Genomic DNA, 19,060 nt, shown 5'->3' on the forward strand with positions numbered 1-19,060 from the left:
TAATGATTAACACAAAAACAATCACACCCTGTCTGAAGGCCGGAAAAGGTCCTGAATCTTTCAAGGGGGATTTCATTGCTAGAGCATTCCAGGTTTACTAACATTCAGATACGCGTATCTTCTTAAACTATTTTTAGATTTTGATGTATGACACATCATTTGAAAGCTTACAATCTGCATTTTCACAATCTGTAAAAAACGGAGAATTGACCTATGCCGAAAACCGCCCCTTTTCACCAGAGTATGTCACAAATGTAAAACCGTCCCTTGTAAAAAAAGTCCCATTCCACAAACATAAAATCTGTTACACAAATGTGAAACGGGTTCCACAAGTGTAAATTGCAGTGTACACCCGTGATGTAGCAATGTATGTGTTGTACCCAGACTGTTAAAGGGGGGCCACTGGGAGTTGGTGTTCCGGGGGGGGGGCCGGGACACCAACTTGGCAGTTAGGTGGCAATAAACTCTGTATAACTCGATACAGCACTTAACTTGGCAGAAAACTTACCTCCATATGTCTGCGCCTCGTCCATTAATTGTATATAGCGGGACAAGTTTAACCCTTAATTCTCAACCAGTGGTGGTTCTAGACAAATTTTACTGGGGGGGCCAAGGGGGGGGGGGGGGGGGGGGCAGTGTTCAATCAGAGGGGCACATTAAAAAACGGAAACAAATGATATTTAAACATTAAATACTTTAATTTTGCTTTACATTAAAATCATACAAACGGCTCTGGCTCTCCCTCTTCCAGCTCCTCAGCTCTATCAATACCTTGATATGTTTCTCTCACTTTTTTATTTACTAGGGCAAAAAAGGCTGCAATGTCCCTTCCTCGTTTCATGATGACTACTAGAAGAAGATAAACAAAGTGTAAAATAAAAATTCAGTCAGCTCAGGGGAGCCACAGGGGGGGCCAGGGACATTTTTACATGGCCTTGGCCTTGACTTGGTCTGTGGACCCTTCAAAGTCTTTGTCGTGTCTCTGTCTGTCAGAAATATTAATCTATCAAGCATTGCACAGTCAGTCGGTGAACAAGTTTAAGAAAGCTTTATTGCTTGCGGCCGGCCCACAAAGAGACAAAAACATCACACGCCATTGTGCTACAAAGTTTTGTCTGCTAGCATGTTGCGCTAGCTAGCTATTTAAACAGACCCGCTCTTGACAGTCATTGGTTAAAACAAAGGCATGCAAATGTTCCATGGCTCTTCTTTCATTGGCTCCCTTGCATAGACCTGGCGCGCATGTGTGCGTGTGTACATGTTTACGACATCAACCCTACACAACAACAGGATCTCCGGTCCTGGGGTCGTAAAAGCTCCTTCACATAGGTGTCGAGCAAATGGTCACCAGACCTTGCGTCTCCACCTAGTCCTTGTCACACAGTATCTTAAAACAACCACAACCCCCTCTTCTTAAGGCCGAATTATACTTCTCCGACTCCGTTACGGACGGACGGAGTCGGACGGATTGGTTGAATTTATAGTACTCCGAAGGCTGTGGGTGCTGAAAACAATTCACTGCCAGAAGAGTAGGTGGCGCTGCACTGCGATGCTAGCTAGGTTATTGAAAAGTCGGAGCAAATTTACAAATTAGCCGTTTCATCAATAAAATAAGCACATTTTCAGCAACTACACTGCCCATTTCTCGTCACATTTTAATTCAGATGCTGATTTACATGTACTGTTTAGCTGAAATATGAATTGTAAACTTACAGCAATGGCAGTCAAAGGATTCTGTTCGTCTTGTTGGTCACGGCAACCCCGCCCCTGACGCAAGCGGTTCTTAATACGGACCAATCACAGCCAAGGGGTATCCGTAAAACGACGGACGGACGGATAGTCAGGAAAATCAGGAGGTGCACGTAGAGCTCCACGAGGGGCTCGGAGAGGGCTCGGAGAGGGCGTTTCACATCGGAGAAGGGCGTTCCCTGTGTCCGTGTCAGTGAAAACGGAGTAGTATAAATCGTCCTTTAGAACAATACAGTTGAATCCACATCCACATGTCTTCAGACCAACTGCTTCTTCTCCCCAGGTGACAAGAACTCTCCCAGGTCACCCAGACTTCCCGTCTCTAGACTTCCCGTCTCTATACTTTACGTCTCCTAGTTAGGTGTCATAAAACTGCAAATGGCATCTCTACCAAATGGAGTTGAATCAACATTCATTGTATCAAGCTTCTTAACCAACTGTAAACTTCTTTTAAAACCCATTCATTGTAAATATGACCATAATTTATTTCACAATGTCCCGTGCCACCTGGCATTAGGGCTCATTCCACCACAGGAGTGGTGGAATGTGGGACTTCGGTAGCGTTGTAGTGGAGGAGATCTGTGAGACGGTGCCATGGTCGTCACCCTCACCCAATATACAATATTTCCTGATGGACGTCTCCTCCTCTTCCTTTGCTCACTCTATCCTCAGCTGGTGCAGCGGGTGTGTCAGTTCGAGCTGGCCCCTTATGGTGACTACTCTTGAGTGGTGGCCAATGTTTTTGTCATATTTGACTTGTAAACATGGAAGACGTACCTTTGGATGCCCCAATGAAATTCTGCGTCTTAGGACCTGGTCTTGTCAGCAGTATACCTGGCCTCGCTCGATCTGCCAAAACCACTAAGTGCAGAGATCCCCTATGGGGCATAACTCCACGATGTAGAATAATGGTAATGGAGATAACTCCAGTTCTATGAATGGATCAGAGCTCCATAGGGTTGCTAGCACAGCTCGCCTTATTTCAACCTGGCTGTTTTCAATAGTTTTGGGAGAATGAGCAGCAGGCTGGCACCCTCTTATACAGGGTACCTGCGGTGGATAGTCCTAGTTGACTTTCGACCTAGTCGTCATTTTTGCACGGCCGAGAGTCGAACCGGCAACCTTCTGATTACTAGCCCGATTACCTAACCGCCCAGCCACCTGACTCCCCTAGATGAGTATTGCTTTGATTGTATAATTGCCGCATCACATTCCCTGTTCCAATATTTAAGAAAAACACACAGCACACATTTGTAGCTCTGTTTACATTAGTAAGTCCTATGCATTTGCATTTGTAGATGAGCAATATCAGAGCCAACAAAACTAGCTAGCATAACACAGCTAGCACAACAAGGAAGTATCTGGTAGGCCCACCTCCACACCCATTATTCTCATGAAGCCACTAGCGGGGAGCGAAGCAGGTGAATTTAAGTGAAAAAACAACACTGTAGTGTATCCCGGCCTTTACGACAGGAATCCACTGGCTGTGAAGTGCCACGAAAACCCTTGAAGCGACTTGAAGCGTAGCCATATTCCTTTCGGCACCCACTTCAACCAATTGGACCTTGTCCACAGGCTGTGAAGCATTGCAAAGCTCTGCCCCTGGCTTGCTTTCTGCAGCGATTGTTTCGGCATGTGATAGATTTTTTTACGCACGCCGCTTGCAAATTTGATATACTTTGGGACACTTTCAGAAATAATACTTTATATGCAATTTACCAGTAATCACCCTATATAACAGGTAGGGTAGGTAAAATTAAATAAATCCGATATCTGTGGGCATCGCAGGACTGTAATAAACACGACCAATCATTAAGGTCAGACCAGCACTAATTATTGGTTAGCATTCGGACCGAATGTAATAATTGGACGGGCTATTTGTCTGTCTGCCTCCCGGCAGTAGTTCATGTGTTTTGCAGAGGCTTTTAAGGGAGTGGGATATTTTGGTTTGAATCCTTTCAAACTCAAGCAAAAATTGCTAGGTTCACAAAACTTGCCTATTCTGCCTTTAAGATACAGACGTAACTACACAACACAGGTAACAAACGACAATTCATGTGTTTCCCCCAATACAAACTCATAAAATCTATATCTGATCAATAAAAAACAAAAAAGATTTATGATGGTGTAGGCTAGAGCCCGACCAATATTATCGGCCGATATTAGGCATTTTCCAAACCATCGGTATCGGCATTTATAATGGCCGATAAATGATTTTAAAAAAATGTTATTGCAAGAACAAAAGTGAACAAACATTCAAGTATATATATTAGTGGTGGGCCGTTATCGGCGTTAATGCGCTGCCTTAACGTGGGGCTCTTATCGGGCGATAAAAAAAATATCGCCGTTTATCTATTCTCAAAGTATAGACCCAGGGAGCTGGGTCTATACTGCGCAAGCTATGATGACTTTCACTTTGATATTTTAGCGCGGATGTATACCTAGCCGAATTGCACTGTAGGGGGAGAGAACGAGTCTTCGAACCTGTGTGTATGCCTTGTGTATGAAATTATCACATCAAACGTGACGTGCTAACATGGATGCAGCTGTGAAGCCGCCTGGTTTGCTTCAGGGAAAATGTATTTTTAAGAAGCTTCCCAATGGAAACCTCGACAAGACTAAGGTTGTTTGCACCTTGTGCTATGCGGAATTAGTTTACTGTAGGAGTTCTTCCAGTCTCAAATACCACCTAAACGCAAAGCATCCCTTAGCTAATGTGGAAGATGCCGGGCCAAGCACTGATGTAGCGCAGGGGAAGAGTCGTCGTCAAACTACGATGTTTGAGTGCAACCGAGGCAAGCCCGTCAGCACAGCATCAGCCAAGCTAACTAATCTAATAAACAGTTAATAAACACAAGTACCTCTTATTGAACATAATTTATTTTCATCACCAATTATCATAGTAGAACAGCTTTCTCAAGCAGTTTGTGATGCATTTTGGAAACAGGAGATGAGCTCCTGGTCTAAGGCGCCACCTGGCTTGAGAAACCCGTTCTCAAAGACTTACTTTTAGTCATTATTTGTATTTATAGCACACATATTCTGAATGCCTTCGGCGGAATTCAAATGAGCCATTTTAATCTAGATTAATCTAGATTAACGCCAAGATTACAGTGAGATTAATCTATATTAAAAAAAAATAATCTATGCCCACCACTAATATATATAAACCCAAGATACTCTGACAGTCAAATATCATATAAAGACAATATTGAAGTAAAACATAAAAAAAATATATATATATAAATATACACATAGAAATATATACAGATAAATGAATATTTAAAAAATTAAATTAAAACGGACGAAACACCCTTCAACCATGTTGGCGTTGCATAGTTTGTCCACCAGAGGGCACTCTACAACGTCCCTGTTCAAAGGACTTTAAGTTTCATATCTTAAGTTTGTATTTTTATAAATTGTATTTATCAGAACTTTAATATATTTAGATGTTTCTCTGTTCTGTTGTGACAATAAAACAAACAAGTTTATTTTTAAACTGCATTATCATATTATTTTAGTGAGGACTACGGTGGCCCTGAAGTGCAAATCACACCCACTAACATGAGTGCATCCCCCAAATGAAAACACTCCCCCCAAATACGAGTCAACTCCACCCCAAATAGGATGACTTGCTCACCTCCCCCCAATACAAGGACACGCTCCCCCAAATGGGAAACGACATTACATTAACTCAAAAACACATTACATTCTCTCGACGCGGAGGAGCAGCGGTTCTACTCTGAGCCCCTCCCGGATGACCGAGCTTCTCACCCTATCTCTAAAGGAGAGCCCGGACACCCTGCGGAGAAAACTCATTTCGGCCGCTTGTATTCGCGATCTCGTTCTTTCGGTCACTACCCACAGTTCGTGACCATAGGTGAAGGTAGGAACGTAGATCGCCTGGTAAATAGAGAGCTTCGCCTTTCGACTCAGCTCCTTCTTCACCACGACGGACCGATGCAGAGCCCGCATCACTGCGGACGCCGCACCGATCCGCCTGTCGATCTCACGCTCCATCCTTCCCTCACTCGTGAACAAGACCCCGAGATACTTGAACTCCTCCGCTTGGGACAAGATCTCCTCCCCAACCCGGAGATTGCACTCCACCCTTTTCTGGTCGATAACCATGGCCTCAGATTTGGAGGTGCTGATTCCCATCCCAGCCGCTTCGCATTCGCTCCAGTGAGAGCTGAAGGTCATGGCCCGATGAAGCCAACAGGACCACATCATCTGCAAAAAGCAGCGACCCGATCCTGAGGTCACCAAACCGGACCCCCTCAACGCCCTGGCTGCGCCTAGAAATTCTGTCCATATAGGTTATGAACAGAATCGGTGACAAAGGGCAGCCCTGGCGGAGTCCAACCCTCACCGGGAATAAGTTTGACTTACTACCGGCAATGCGGACCAAACTCTGGCACCGGTCGTACAGGGACCGAACAGCCCCGATCAGGGAGTCCGGTACCTCGTACTCCCGGAGCACCCCCCACATGAGCCCCCGAGGGACATGGTTGAATGCCTTTTCCAAATCCACAAAACATGTGTAGACTGGTTGGGCGAACTCCCATGCACCTTCCAGAACCCTGCCGAGGGTATAGAGCTGGTCCACAGTTCCACGGCCAGGACGAAAACCACATTGCTCCTCCTGAATCCGAGGTTCGACAATCCGACGGACACTCCTCTTCAGAACCCCTGAATAGATTTTCCCAGGGAGGCTAACTAATGTTAGGGAAATCTGTTTGTTTTGTTACGCGTTTCTGGATTTAAAAAATATGTATCGGCCGATATATAGGATTATTATATGGCAACGACAGTACGAGCGTTCTGATTGGCTAATGGGTAGTCATGCCAGCCGTGTATTGACCTCCTCGCCGGTCTGCGGTCTGATACGGATACTTATTGCCCTCTGACGTCATCTGAGGTCTAATGCAGATACTTCTTGCCCTCTGACGTCATCTTCAAAATGAGCGATATCGAGGAGTTTTACTATCCAGATGACAATAGAGGCATCAACAACAACGAGAAAATTATTAACTTTCTAAAAGAGCAGAAAAGTGTGAACACAGAGAGAAAAACGACAAGCGCTAGGCAGATTGCTAGGTTTGGTTGCTCAGATTTCAGATTGGTTGCTATAGGCAACACCTGAAACACACCGTGAGAAGACTTGAGAGCTGAACAACAATATCGACTTCGACTTTGCCTGAGTTTGATATTTCCAGGCATGACTGAACGGTCGAGGTTAGTAAGTAGTTAATATCTGATTTATATCTGATCACCAAATATTTGTATCGGTATCGGCCTTAAAAATCCTTTATTGGTCAAGCTCTAGTATAGGCCGTCCAGCCAACATGCGTCAGTTGTTCCTTAACAGTCTATGTGTCTATTAATAGAGAGTGAGATAGGCATGGTAGCATACATACAAGCAGACACCGAAAGTTGAAGTTGTTGTGGAAAATCTGAAGACACTGTGTGCTCAAATAGCCAGGATTGCCGGATTGATACAAATGATTTTTTCTGTATCATACATTACTTAACAGAGCGCTCTGTGATCGATCCACTAGACCCAAATGCAAATCCACGCGATCTACTTAACGCAAATGTCGTTCAGCCGAGTGATAAGGTTCCTAACACATACCATGTCGTATATAAACTCACAGCATCTGGTCATTCTAAACAACAGTTAATCAATATAAACATCAGTCATAATCTCTAACACAATGATCTCCTGGACTAGAGAACAGACATGCATCTGTTTTTAGTCTCTTCCTTTTATTGGCTCACTCCTAAAACAATACAATCATAGTTGAAACAACATAGCCTCAGAACCTGCTGTCCCAAAGCTCCTTACCCCCAGGTGATAAGAACTCTCATGCTGCAATTCTCGGTAAGTCAGGAAGTCATAAAAGTCCATAAGTTGACCATCCAAAATGGTCAACTTAACATTGTGGGGTCATCACCCTCAGAAATAGTTAGTACTGTCCTATCATAAACAATCCCCCAACAGTTCCTAAAACTTTACAACCTCTCAACTTTCTACAAACTCAGCTTAATTATCTCCCCTTTCTGCAAACAACATAAATTGTTGTTCCAGCATGTTTCTTATCAATGAACCACATTTAAAACACATTAATTGTACACATTGACTACATTACCTGTTGTGATCTTCAATACATTTATTGTACCTGTTGACACATTCTAAAACAGCATACACACAGAAACACATAATGGCTATAGAATGTTTTTGCATGAAACTGATGAAACTGACAGTTTTCTAATGTCTTCAGATACCTGACAACCCTCCCCAATATCAGAAGTACTACAGACAGATGAACAAGGTCAAGTTTCATTGTTAACAATCATTTGAAGTGTATGTGGTTTAATAATTCAGCATCTGCAGATGTAAAAAGAAATATGGGTTTGTGTTTATGCATGAGTCACTCGATGATTATGTTTCAATGTAGGCTAAATCCTTTATGTTTGTCCTTGGTCGATGTGTGTATTAGGGAGGGTTCCCTTTTAGTACACGTGACTGTGGCTGGATTGTAGCTGACTGTACGGCAGAAGGGCTGAAGTCAATGATGCTGCTTCAGGAGCTCTGTCCTTCTATCACAAGTCAGGATGCCAACTCAGAGTGCCTCTATGATGCTGTGAATGTGGTGAGTGACACTGAGCCCACATCTGTATGACAATGAAGGCCAAACAGTTCTAGAGTGTTGATTTCACTGAACATTTCACTCTGAATAAGTCGAATAACAGAATGAGCATACTTTGTGAGATTTAGGCCCCGTCCACACTAGCCCGGGTAAATACAAATACGCGTATTCTAATTGAAAACGATCTCTGTCCACACTAGCGTTTTCATATCGTGTTCCAAATGTTTGCCGTCCACGGGTACATGACAATTGTTGTCATGGTTACGCCACTCCTGCCCCTCCCTCCCGCCACGCTGCTCTGTTTACATATTCCTCGGGCAATACTATTTGGTGTTGTATGATTTGTCCCACCAGCTAGCTGTTCAGCCAGGTCTCACCCAGAATCGCCGCTCTATGTTTGGTTTAAACCGTCTTCTCTGACTTGTCCCCCTATCGTTCAGGCACACCGAGTACAACGCTCGCCTTCTGCGTAGGAGTAACGCGTATCTATTAAGAGATAATACCTGAAGTACACTAACTAAACTGGTAAATAAATTATAGAGATGGAGCAGCATATTTCTTTCACCTTCCATGTTCATCTTGACATGATAGCTATAGTCTAGAGCGCAAGCTACCCCCAGTGCCATGGCAACTGAATGTCATCGTATCTGAAAAGCTCCGTGGACCCCGTCCACACTACTACACGAACCCGGCGTTTTCAAATGTCTCCGGCTAGGGGAGCGTATTCGAAAAGCTCAGTTTTCAGTGTCCGAATACGCCGTATTAGTGTGGACGGGAGGTGCAAACACAGACTAATGTATGCGTTTCTAAATTTACCCGGGCTAGTGTGGACGGGGCCTTCGTTTATTTTCACACCCTGGACTTTATGTACCTTGTGGGGAGTCTGGTTCTACTCGGAACAAACTGACACCATGCAAACAAGAAACACAAAATAATCAAATTAGGGACTGCACATCACTGTCCCTGGAAATGGAACGCATTTGGGTCCCCTACGCTATCTTAAGTAAATAATTTTCTGTCGTAGTTGCTGAGTATGAGAAACACAGACGGCGGCTTTGCCACCTATGAGACTAAAAGAGGAGGAAGACTACTGGAACTCTTGAATCCTTCAGAAATATTTGGTGAGTTTACATTATCTTACCTTGAGCAGACATGGCAGTAGGCAATATTTTGAGCCAGACTAACTATAGTAGAAGATTCAAGATTGAAACTAAGAAATAATTCTGCACTGTCTTCATTGCATGTGGTGTATTAACAAGAAAGACTTGCTGAAAGATGCAATCAGTTTTTTTTACATAATAGCAGTATTCAGCAGGCAACAAACATATTTCTGAGTTGCATTGTGGTAGGTAAGTTTGGTGTTTCACATGAGTCAGAATCAGAATGGGATTTATTCGCCATGAAAGTTTGCACAGACAAGGAATTTGCTTTGGCAGGAAGGTGCATACAATAAACATATAGGGACCTAAAATTTAAATATGTGGACTATCTATACTAAGGGTACATAAACTAGCAGTACTAAGTGGGATTAGAATAGAATTAAATATACAATAAAATAAAATATAAGTTGCCGTAAATTACAATATAAAAATACAATCCCATGATATATCTGAGACTTTTTCAAATTGTAGTGCAAAGGGCAGTGTTTCAATATGAGCCTATTTCAGAATAGATATACTTGATATATAATCAAGTATTGAGTTATCGGGGCATCACCTTGATATTTGGTTTAGGAACCAAGGAAACCTTATGGGTAATATGTAATAATCAGTATTCTGAAGGAATGAATTTGTTGTAAGAGTAGACCATATCAGATAACATGAGGGAACAAATTACGTAGTTTCAAAAATTATACACAATGATCTTTTGAAGTAAATGGACATATAATGAACACTACTGGATATGTTATTGTTTTAGAATTAGAGTTGGATAACAAATTTAACAATTGGAACAATGGAAAGGTGAAAGAAGCAGGAAGAGGGGGAAATAATCCGGCCTTGTCTAAACTGGAAGGGTCTAGTGGTAAACTAACAATAGTTTGTTTTATGTTTAGTATAATCAAACACACAATATCACTTCATGCCAATTTAAGTAAGAAATATAGCTAGTCGCATATACTTTTGCCGGTGTGTTGAAGTTATGGGTCGAAGCGGAGTCTATACCTTGCATATACTTCATAATGTATCTACACCACATTAATACATTGTTTTGTTAGTAGATTACAATAGAGTCACGATACCAAAATGTTGACTTTGATACCAATACCAAGTTTAGTATCACAATACTCGATACCGAAACGATACTTGAAATTGAAATGATACTGATTCGATACTCGATACCTAATAGATCCCAAACAGACAGTCCACTAGGGTTGATCACATTTTCAAATTAACAGCCAAAACGACAATGATTCTACCAACAGGCCATTTCCACTTAAATGTTACTCCAGCAACCCAACTTTTTTTTGCCAGGGACATTATGTTAACTATAGGCAATGGTATGTTCGCTACATTTACGATGGGAGTGTGTCCTTTTTAATCGGCCGTTCTGTCTGAGCCACCTTACATGTAGCTAGCTCGTAGCTCTACTTCCTACGAGACAGTCCGTCTGTCCAATCAGGAGGGTCCGTCCTCTTCTAGATAGGCCCTACCTTTTCCGGTAGAAGTTAATGTTGTTGTGTTTTATGATTTGTTGAAGTGTTTTTATATTTGCTGTCGTGTTTTCCTATTTGCTGTCATGTTTTCCTATTTGCCGTTTTGTTTTCCTATTTGCCGTTGTGTTTTATGATTTGCTGTTGCGTTTTTTTATTTGCTGTTGTGATTTGCACTTCAGGGACACCGTACATTAGCCTGGTCCTAACCAGACCCTCATACATTTCATTTGTAGGGTCATGAACAAGGGTCTGGCATCGCTCCATTGACAAGCGTTGACTTCCTTGAAGGCAGGTACTCTTAAGTTTAAAACTATTGGATCTGCCCAGAGCCACTCTGATCTGCCATAACCAATCGCTAGCGTTCGCCTTTGCCAACTCCTTCACCACTACTGTAACGGAGCTAGCTGCCGTAGCTGGAAAATCAAACTTTTCCCGAACCCCGTGGGGAGGAGGGCCACAACATCATGGCCACCAACAAAACTCAGCAAGGATTGTTCTTGCTCCGGCTTTAACTTCTGGATATTCGTGAGCGTTGCCACAACGGACCGAAAGGCTTCGCATCTTTCTCCGCCGCCATTACGTAACTACAACTCAAACTAGCGCACAACATCAACGTCGTTCTCAGCCACTCCCTCTATTCGCTGATTTGACCGGTAAAAAGTTTACCGGATACCAATATACCTCAAGCCCAGACGCAGTACAGAAGCACAATGAAAATTGAGCGGAAGTACGTAGGAGGGCAGAGCCAGGCTAGATCGAAACACCTGCCCAGGTTAAAAGAGTATTTAAGTATAAAAGAGAACTCGACCAGTTTTACGGTTGTTTTGTGTTCAGTGGTGTTAATAAATGTTTTTATTTATTTATTTATTTTTTTGGGGGGGGGCTGTATAAAATGTGTCACCTTTTTCAGCCCTTCTGAGTTTGCAGGTATTGATGAAGTGTTTTGTCCGTCTTCATAAACGGAGTGACTAAGTTCAGTTGAGTTCTGGATTTTAATAAGTATTATCAATCTGCAGATTGGGAGAGAAAACCAGACCCCTGACAATAAAATGACAACACGGCACCAGGCTTAGGTCTCAATCATGTCTCTCTCAGCTCTGAAAGCCGGAGGACCATCTTTTATAGGGCACAAGAATGTAAACATAGATTGTGACAGTCAGGCAGTAATGACATTTCAACAGTCTCAGAGAAAGAGATTCACTGCTCCCAACACATGACAACTCTCAGACTAGAGAGTTCATAGTTGGAGCTCTCCTTGTAGTCATGACAAGGAACGTTTAGCCAGTACTTTCTCTTGACCCCGAACATCTATTAACCCTGACACATAGACACAATATACTCTTATTAATAGCAAGCTTACATGAGAACATACTAACTAGTATCCAATGACTAGTTCTATTGATTAGTGAATAATGTAAGCACACAGGAAATCACAATTTCTTCCACAGTATGAGTAAGGAAAGGTTGAGGAAGGTTGGCCAGTGGGCTGCCCACCCCTTTCCCCCTGGGGAGAGTGAGACAGAGGGTCTCGTATCCCTCTGAAGCTCCTCCAGAGAGGCATTGTATGAGGCGTCATATAATGCTAAGTTTGGGTTCTTGTGCTGATGTGGTCTGCAGTACCATGTTTTACTGAGGTGATCAGATTATCATCGTGTTGAAAGTTTGACTTGTGTTACAAATTGTGTTACCACTACCTAACATTGCAGTGTAGCACCCTCTGATTACAGCCTCTGCAGCACCAGGCATGGAAGAGGGAAGGCAATAAGAGGAGGTTAACTAAATAATGAGGATGGCTTTATTCCTCACTCTGTCTTTTATGTACTCAAAATGGCAAAGTTCAAATGATCTTTCTCCCCCTTTCAGGTGACATTATGATAGACTACACCTATGTGGAATGCACCTCTGCAGTCATGCAGTCTCTGAAACACTTCCAGACGGCATACCCAAGCCATCGTGTTGAAGAAATCCGGTAATTTTAACCAGCCAGGAGAATTCTCTGAAAAGGGTGCAGTCATTTGTGCAATTAGTCACAATAAAGTAACTGCTATTGTATCTACACATCCAGTGTTTTACATTCTTAATTACATCCTTTTTACAATGCGCCTAATTGCAGCAATACAAATCATAGGCACGTAATATAACGACAACCACAGGGCTCATTAGTACTTTTCTTTTGTACCTATACAAAGCTAATGTCATACTTGGTTGTAACCTTTGCACACAGGTCCACACTGAGAAAAGGACTTGAGTATTGCAGAAAGGTGCAACGGCCTGATGGATCATGGGAAGGGTAAGTCTCAGTGATCTTGGTATTCATAGTTCACAAAGACAATGCTTTATGCTGTTAAGAAAATGGTCTCCTTTGTCTCTCAACACTAGAAGCGCAAAGCCGATTTTACCTACTATAAGTGCAGTTAGGGGTTAAATTACCCCTGGATCTTCAGACAGAGACATTGTTACTGACACGTAATGGTCGCCTGATGGCGCTTCTTGCACGGAGCAAAGGCACGATCGAAGAATGAACGTGCCTTTGTCAATCTGTCATTTATTTTCGTGTTGTTAGTTGGTTGTTTATTTTATTCGAGCGTTTGTTGTCGAGCCCTTCAATGATTCAGCAAAATGTAATTGATTGGCTAAAGGATGTCAGATGGCTGAGCGGTTAGGGAGTCGGGCTATTAATCAGAAGGTTGTTGGTTCGATTCCCGGCCGTGCCAAATGACGTTGTGTCCTTGGGCAAGGCACTTCACCCTACTTGCCTCGGGGGGAATGTCCCTGTACTTACTGTAAGTCGCTCTGGATAAGAGCGTCTGCTAAATGACTAAATGTAATGTAATGTAATGTCAAACATGTTGTGGGTTACACTGCAGTTGGTCTATAATAGCCCAACATTGTGTATATATATATATATTTTTTTTTATTCTCCAGTTTGAAGTGTGGATGGTAGGTTATGCAGTAGCGCATATAAAACAAAAGTTTCATTTGATAAATCAAGTAGCCGCCTATCTACTACAACTAGCCTGACAGATACTTTAGAATAGCCTGACAGATACTTTAGAATAGCCTATGTTTTGTTCCCTTTACATCTACGGACTAAATTGAATAAATTGGCTCATCTCGGGTATTGCTTTGTGCTCAGAATTTCTGTTTTTTTGAGCTGGTAAACCGTGAATGCATCTTTCAGGCTGTTTTAAAGGAGTGATATCATTCCCCCCTTCTAATGATTGATCGTGTAGTGAATCAATGCATTTGGTCTCAACAGCTCCTTTCTGTTGTCTAGCTTACTCATTTATTAGTTATGTTTATCTGCTTTACAAAACATATTTGCCTTTTATGATTACAGTTATTGTTCCTGACATTGTTCATGACATAAGAATTGCGCCTACCAGTCAACACACACACGCCCATGTGAAGCTAATGCATAGAATTCAGTTACATTTTTGTCATCATTTTGCACATAATTATAGACTATATATAAACTTTACATATTTTGCTAGACATATCTTATTTACGCTATATGACTGTTGTCTGAATTACAGAGTAATTGTGCCAGGGAACCCTTACGACATCTGCTGATAGAAAGGTGAATTGCAGCCTTGAAAGGCAGTGGAAGAAATGGCAGAATGCACAATTAAACCAAAACAGTTTCGCCTTAAATTAGCTTTCCCAGGTGTGAATTTGAACATTTAAAAATACTGGGTGATAAAACAATCTAGGAAAAGTCAAGAAAGCAGGGTCCAGGAATTGTATTGAGTGCAAAGATAGAATTAGTTTTCTCTTACGTGGGCGGCGCTTCTAGTATTACAAACATTCTGTATCTCCTCAGGTCTTGGGGAGTGTGTTTCACATATGGAACCTGGTTTGGGATTGAGGCCTTTGCCTGTATGGGTCATACTTACAAACATGGGTAAGGACCCCTCTCAAAACAAGTGCCACGTGCACATGCATATACACAACTTTTTTTTCTCTTTAACTTTAGACCAATTACAACAGACATGTAGTGAACATCATAGTTTTAAGCATAATTGTCGGTTGCTGATCTTGTCACCCCCAGTAGTGTGTGCAGGGAGGTACAGAAGGCATGTGAGTTCCTGCTGGCCAAGCAGATGGAAGACGGAGGCTGGGGAGAGGACTTTGAGTCGTGTGAGCAACGCCGCTATATCCAGAGTCCTAACAGTCAGATCCACAACACATGCTGGGCCTTGCTAGGCCTTATGGCTGCCAGGTAAAGAACTCAAGGCAAATGTAACAATTGATTGTTAAATATTCATGGGGCTTTCATGTAGGCTTTAGACCAGGGGTGTCAAACATACGGCCCTGGCGGGCCGCCAGGGCGTCCAGCTCTGCCCGTCAGATGTCTTTGCTAAGTTTGAAAATTACAGAAAGACATAAATCGCATTTCTATAAAAGTAACTGATATTCCAAATCCAAATGTCTATTAAGAATATGCAGGTTTATCAGTAGAAACATTTAGTAATTTTTTTTATCGATCCAGTAATTGCTTCAAAAACAGCGTAAATGCGATGTTTGCTCCGGAGGCAGAAGCGCTCATTGCCACAGGCAGCAGCGCTCGCTGCTCGCTTTGTGACGCATTTGACGTCAAACGCGTCACAAAGCAAGGGAATCAGTAGAGGAGAGCCCAGGCAGATTAACATTGGGCTGATGTCTGAGTTTTTGGTCTTTATATGTTTCTATTTTATTGTAGAAAGACCTTAAAATAGGGTTTATCATCAAAAAACTTCACCAATGATTTAAACAAGAAATATTGTGGTTATGTATGCGTTATTATTCTATGATTTTACTGGTCTGGCCCACTTGACATCAAAGTGGGCAGTATGTGGCCCCTTACCTAAAATGAGTTTGACACCCCTGCTTTAGACTGAATGTACATTCTATACATTGTTTTTTGTTATGCGCAATACTTAGTTAGATAAGTAATTATATTCTCTAAAAAGTTAAATGATGCAATTTTGACAAACAAACAGGTCTCTGTAAAAAAGAAACAACAGCGGACAAAAATAGCAACTAAAGGTCTTCCTCTTGAATGGCAAAATGTAACTAAAGCCTGTCCTCTCAAAGGGAAAGCCGTCACTTATCTCATTTCTTACACCGGCAAGCCTTCAGCCTAGTGGAGCAGGCACAGCACAATTAGCAATACAGGTTAGCTGCTTTGCCAAACTTTGGTGCTCACCTCTCCTTTCTTCAGTCACTACATCAACAGTGGCGAAACTAGAGTTTAATACATGGGGTGGCCAAGGCTACTTCAGGGGGTCCATAGTCCAGAGTCTTGGGTCACTGTTTTCATTAATATATACAGTATAATCTGGGTCTATAAGTGCTGGAACATCCTAAATATTTTTGGGGAAAAAAGCTCAAGCACCAGGGACTTATAATAGCATTTCTGTGTTACAGAAATAACACAGTGCATAGTTTATTTACAAAACAAAGTGAATTTACACACCCCCCAAAAAAAGGTAGCAGAAATCAAGGAGAAATGGACTTGAAAAATATAAATAACTTGGTGCCCAACCACATTACAAATTTACAGCATAATATTTATGTTCATATATTATGTTAACTAATAGCAAAGAAAAGTTTTGGAATTGGCCTAAACAAGACCAAATTAAATCTGTGTGATAAGAAACCCTTTGGATGTATAATTTTAGAATGTCAGTGTACAAGCTAGTACACAGTGCAGGTATTATTTATTATACCTACTAACACAGATGTAAACACAATGTTAGGCTAAATTGGGAACCGATCTCTCGTCAATCTGATTACCGTATTTTTCGGAAAATAAGCCGCATCGTGTATAAGGCGCACCCCCCCAGAATGAGCACTTTCTGTTTGTAAATCGGAGTATAAACTGCACTGGAATATAAGACGTACTTCGAAAGCAAACAATGTTACCGTTGTGCCGGTTAACGTTGAGCGGGCCATTGCTCACGATTGATTACTTGCCATCTAACTAGACAACATTCCCAATCAGGGTGAACACTCAAATGATCTAAAGACCATAGCATTACACATTTCAAAACAGAACGAACACAACTATAGAACTCCAAACAATGCTTATTTAACTAAGCTAATGCCCTTAACTTAGTAGCTTTTCAGCTTGCCACAAGGCATTCTAGGTACCAAGAGCAATGCACGAGTATAGGCGATCTACAGCATTGTGTAACACACTTCGGTTGTGGATAGTATGTCCAGAAATAAAGCCAAGTCACTCATTTAGTGGCAGAATCCATTGTTATGTCTACAAAATTATTTTAGATATAGTATAAGTTTAGCTAACTTGCAAATCCTGAGGATAGCCTACTGTAGCAGACCTTTCTACGTGACAACGGACAAGGGTGTTTAGTCCCTCGGGAATTGCCGTAGGCTTGATGCTGAATGCATTTGTGAAATCAGTGAGGGCTGTTCGAATAGCGATGTCAAGAAGAGCAGTGGTAAAATACAAGTTATGAAAAGAGACCGCGTCTGTGTCTTTTTGTCCACAGGATCATATACAATTAGATCTAAAACGAACTTAAAAAGAGCTCGGTTACACTACCAAAGTTGAATTAGTAATGTTGTTAGCGATGCTAGCGTTATTTTGCTAGAGCTAGCTAGCCTATAACATTTCACTGGGTCTTGCAGCTGTTTGATTAACTGAAATTATTATGAAATGTTATGTTCTACTAGACATTTGCCTACTTTAGCAAGTCACTGTATTTCCAAGCCCTGATAGTGTTACTGAGGTAGCCTAAATAATTTATTTTTAAGTAATAAGCCCCCGTTCAAGTGTTGAGCATTAAATTAGCTGCACGGTCTGTAGAGATCTTGAGACAAAGCCACTTTTTTGTTCTAAAACCGGATTATAAACTGCTTCGAAATATAAGCCGCACAAGCACAAGAAAACTGTAAAATCGGAGTACAAGCCTACTGACTGTCTCAGTTTGTCTGTTATTGGAGTCGAAGTTCTAACATTAACTTACACAGCTATTGTAGGCTAATCAACATTCGTAAAAAAAAAATTCAGGAAACCTAAACCCAATGCAAACCTTAAAACTTTCTTCAAATATTATGCCTTTCTCAATCGCAAAAAGAGCTTGTGGAGCTGTGGAAATATTCTCTATTCTGCTGTCTGTTCTTCTTATTCTTCTGTATCTCGCAACAAACTTCTCTCTTCGATTTGAATAATGCACCGCAATGGAGCAAAATAAATGCTTCTTGAGATGAGATGTCAATCAGCATCAAATTTCCAGTAGCGAATTACATTTTGGGGTGGCACCCAGGGTGGCCAATCAGATGTCAGGGTGTCCAGTGCCACCCCGGACACCCCTCTGGCTCCGCTACTGCACATCAAACTCTGCCTCTCTGTTTGGAGCTGGCCCTTCTTATCTGTGTTCTAATTGTCCAGTTCGCTACAGGTGTGTCCGCTCCCGGCAGACAGGCACAAGCCAAAGCCACATACCTCGCACAATGCACCCTCTCTTTGGTGGTGCTGGCTTGCCTGCTGCGGTTGAACGGGGAGTACAGTGCAGTGGTACAATCCGTCCAGAGTTACAAAGGCGGTTTTCTCTTTTGCTCAGGGTAGGGCTGGGCGGAATGGCCTAAAATGTATATTGCGGTATAATTCTGAAGCACTGGCGGTAACGGCAGTGGCGGTGCGTCAATAGTGGGCGCAAGTGCGCCGCCCCACTTAAAATTTTGAGATGAAAATATGTCAAAAGACATGTAAAAAAACATAAAATACAAAATAATAAAAATAAGAAATGTACCGCGTTTACGCGTTAAATGTGTGTGGGAGACCGTAAGCCCCTGACAACAACCACTTAAATGTGACCAAACATAATATATTGCCATTCGTCATTACTGAGAAAAGCCCCTCCTTCAGGTGAAGGGCGCCGGTAACAGCAAAGTCTATGGAAGCTAGTTAACTTTTTGCTGTCATTTCAGCAGGAACAGCTTTTCATTGGCGGATTGAAAGTTCGATTCTGGGGCGAAAATCTTTGCGCCCTAACCA

General features: G+C 42.1%; 1 protein-coding gene across 4 annotated transcripts in view; it reads left to right on the top strand.

Annotated features, from left to right (window-relative positions):
• Nucleotides 1–19,060, top strand: part of lss (lanosterol synthase (2,3-oxidosqualene-lanosterol cyclase)) — a 76,460-nt gene that overhangs the window by 42,622 nt on the left and 14,778 nt on the right. For 2 of the 4 annotated variants that reach the window (XM_062457484.1, XM_062457486.1), the window contains 7 exons: nt 8,034–8,084; nt 8,253–8,405; nt 9,427–9,523; nt 12,919–13,024; nt 13,280–13,345; nt 14,879–14,959; nt 15,107–15,277. In XM_062457484.1, the coding sequence (XP_062313468.1) occupies nt 8,034–8,084; nt 8,253–8,405; nt 9,427–9,523; nt 12,919–13,024; nt 13,280–13,345; nt 14,879–14,959; nt 15,107–15,277 (725 nt within the window). Of the gene's footprint in view, nt 1–8,033; nt 8,085–8,252; nt 8,406–9,426; nt 9,524–12,918; nt 13,025–13,279; nt 13,346–13,434; nt 13,662–14,878; nt 14,960–15,106; nt 15,278–19,060 lie in introns of those variants that run through there. The other 2 variants (XM_062457485.1, XM_062457487.1) reach the window with 2 other exon arrangements.

This window comes from Osmerus eperlanus, chromosome 3 (assembly GCF_963692335.1).
Source record: "Osmerus eperlanus chromosome 3, fOsmEpe2.1, whole genome shotgun sequence".
Taxonomy (NCBI): domain Eukaryota; kingdom Metazoa; phylum Chordata; class Actinopteri; order Osmeriformes; family Osmeridae; genus Osmerus; species Osmerus eperlanus.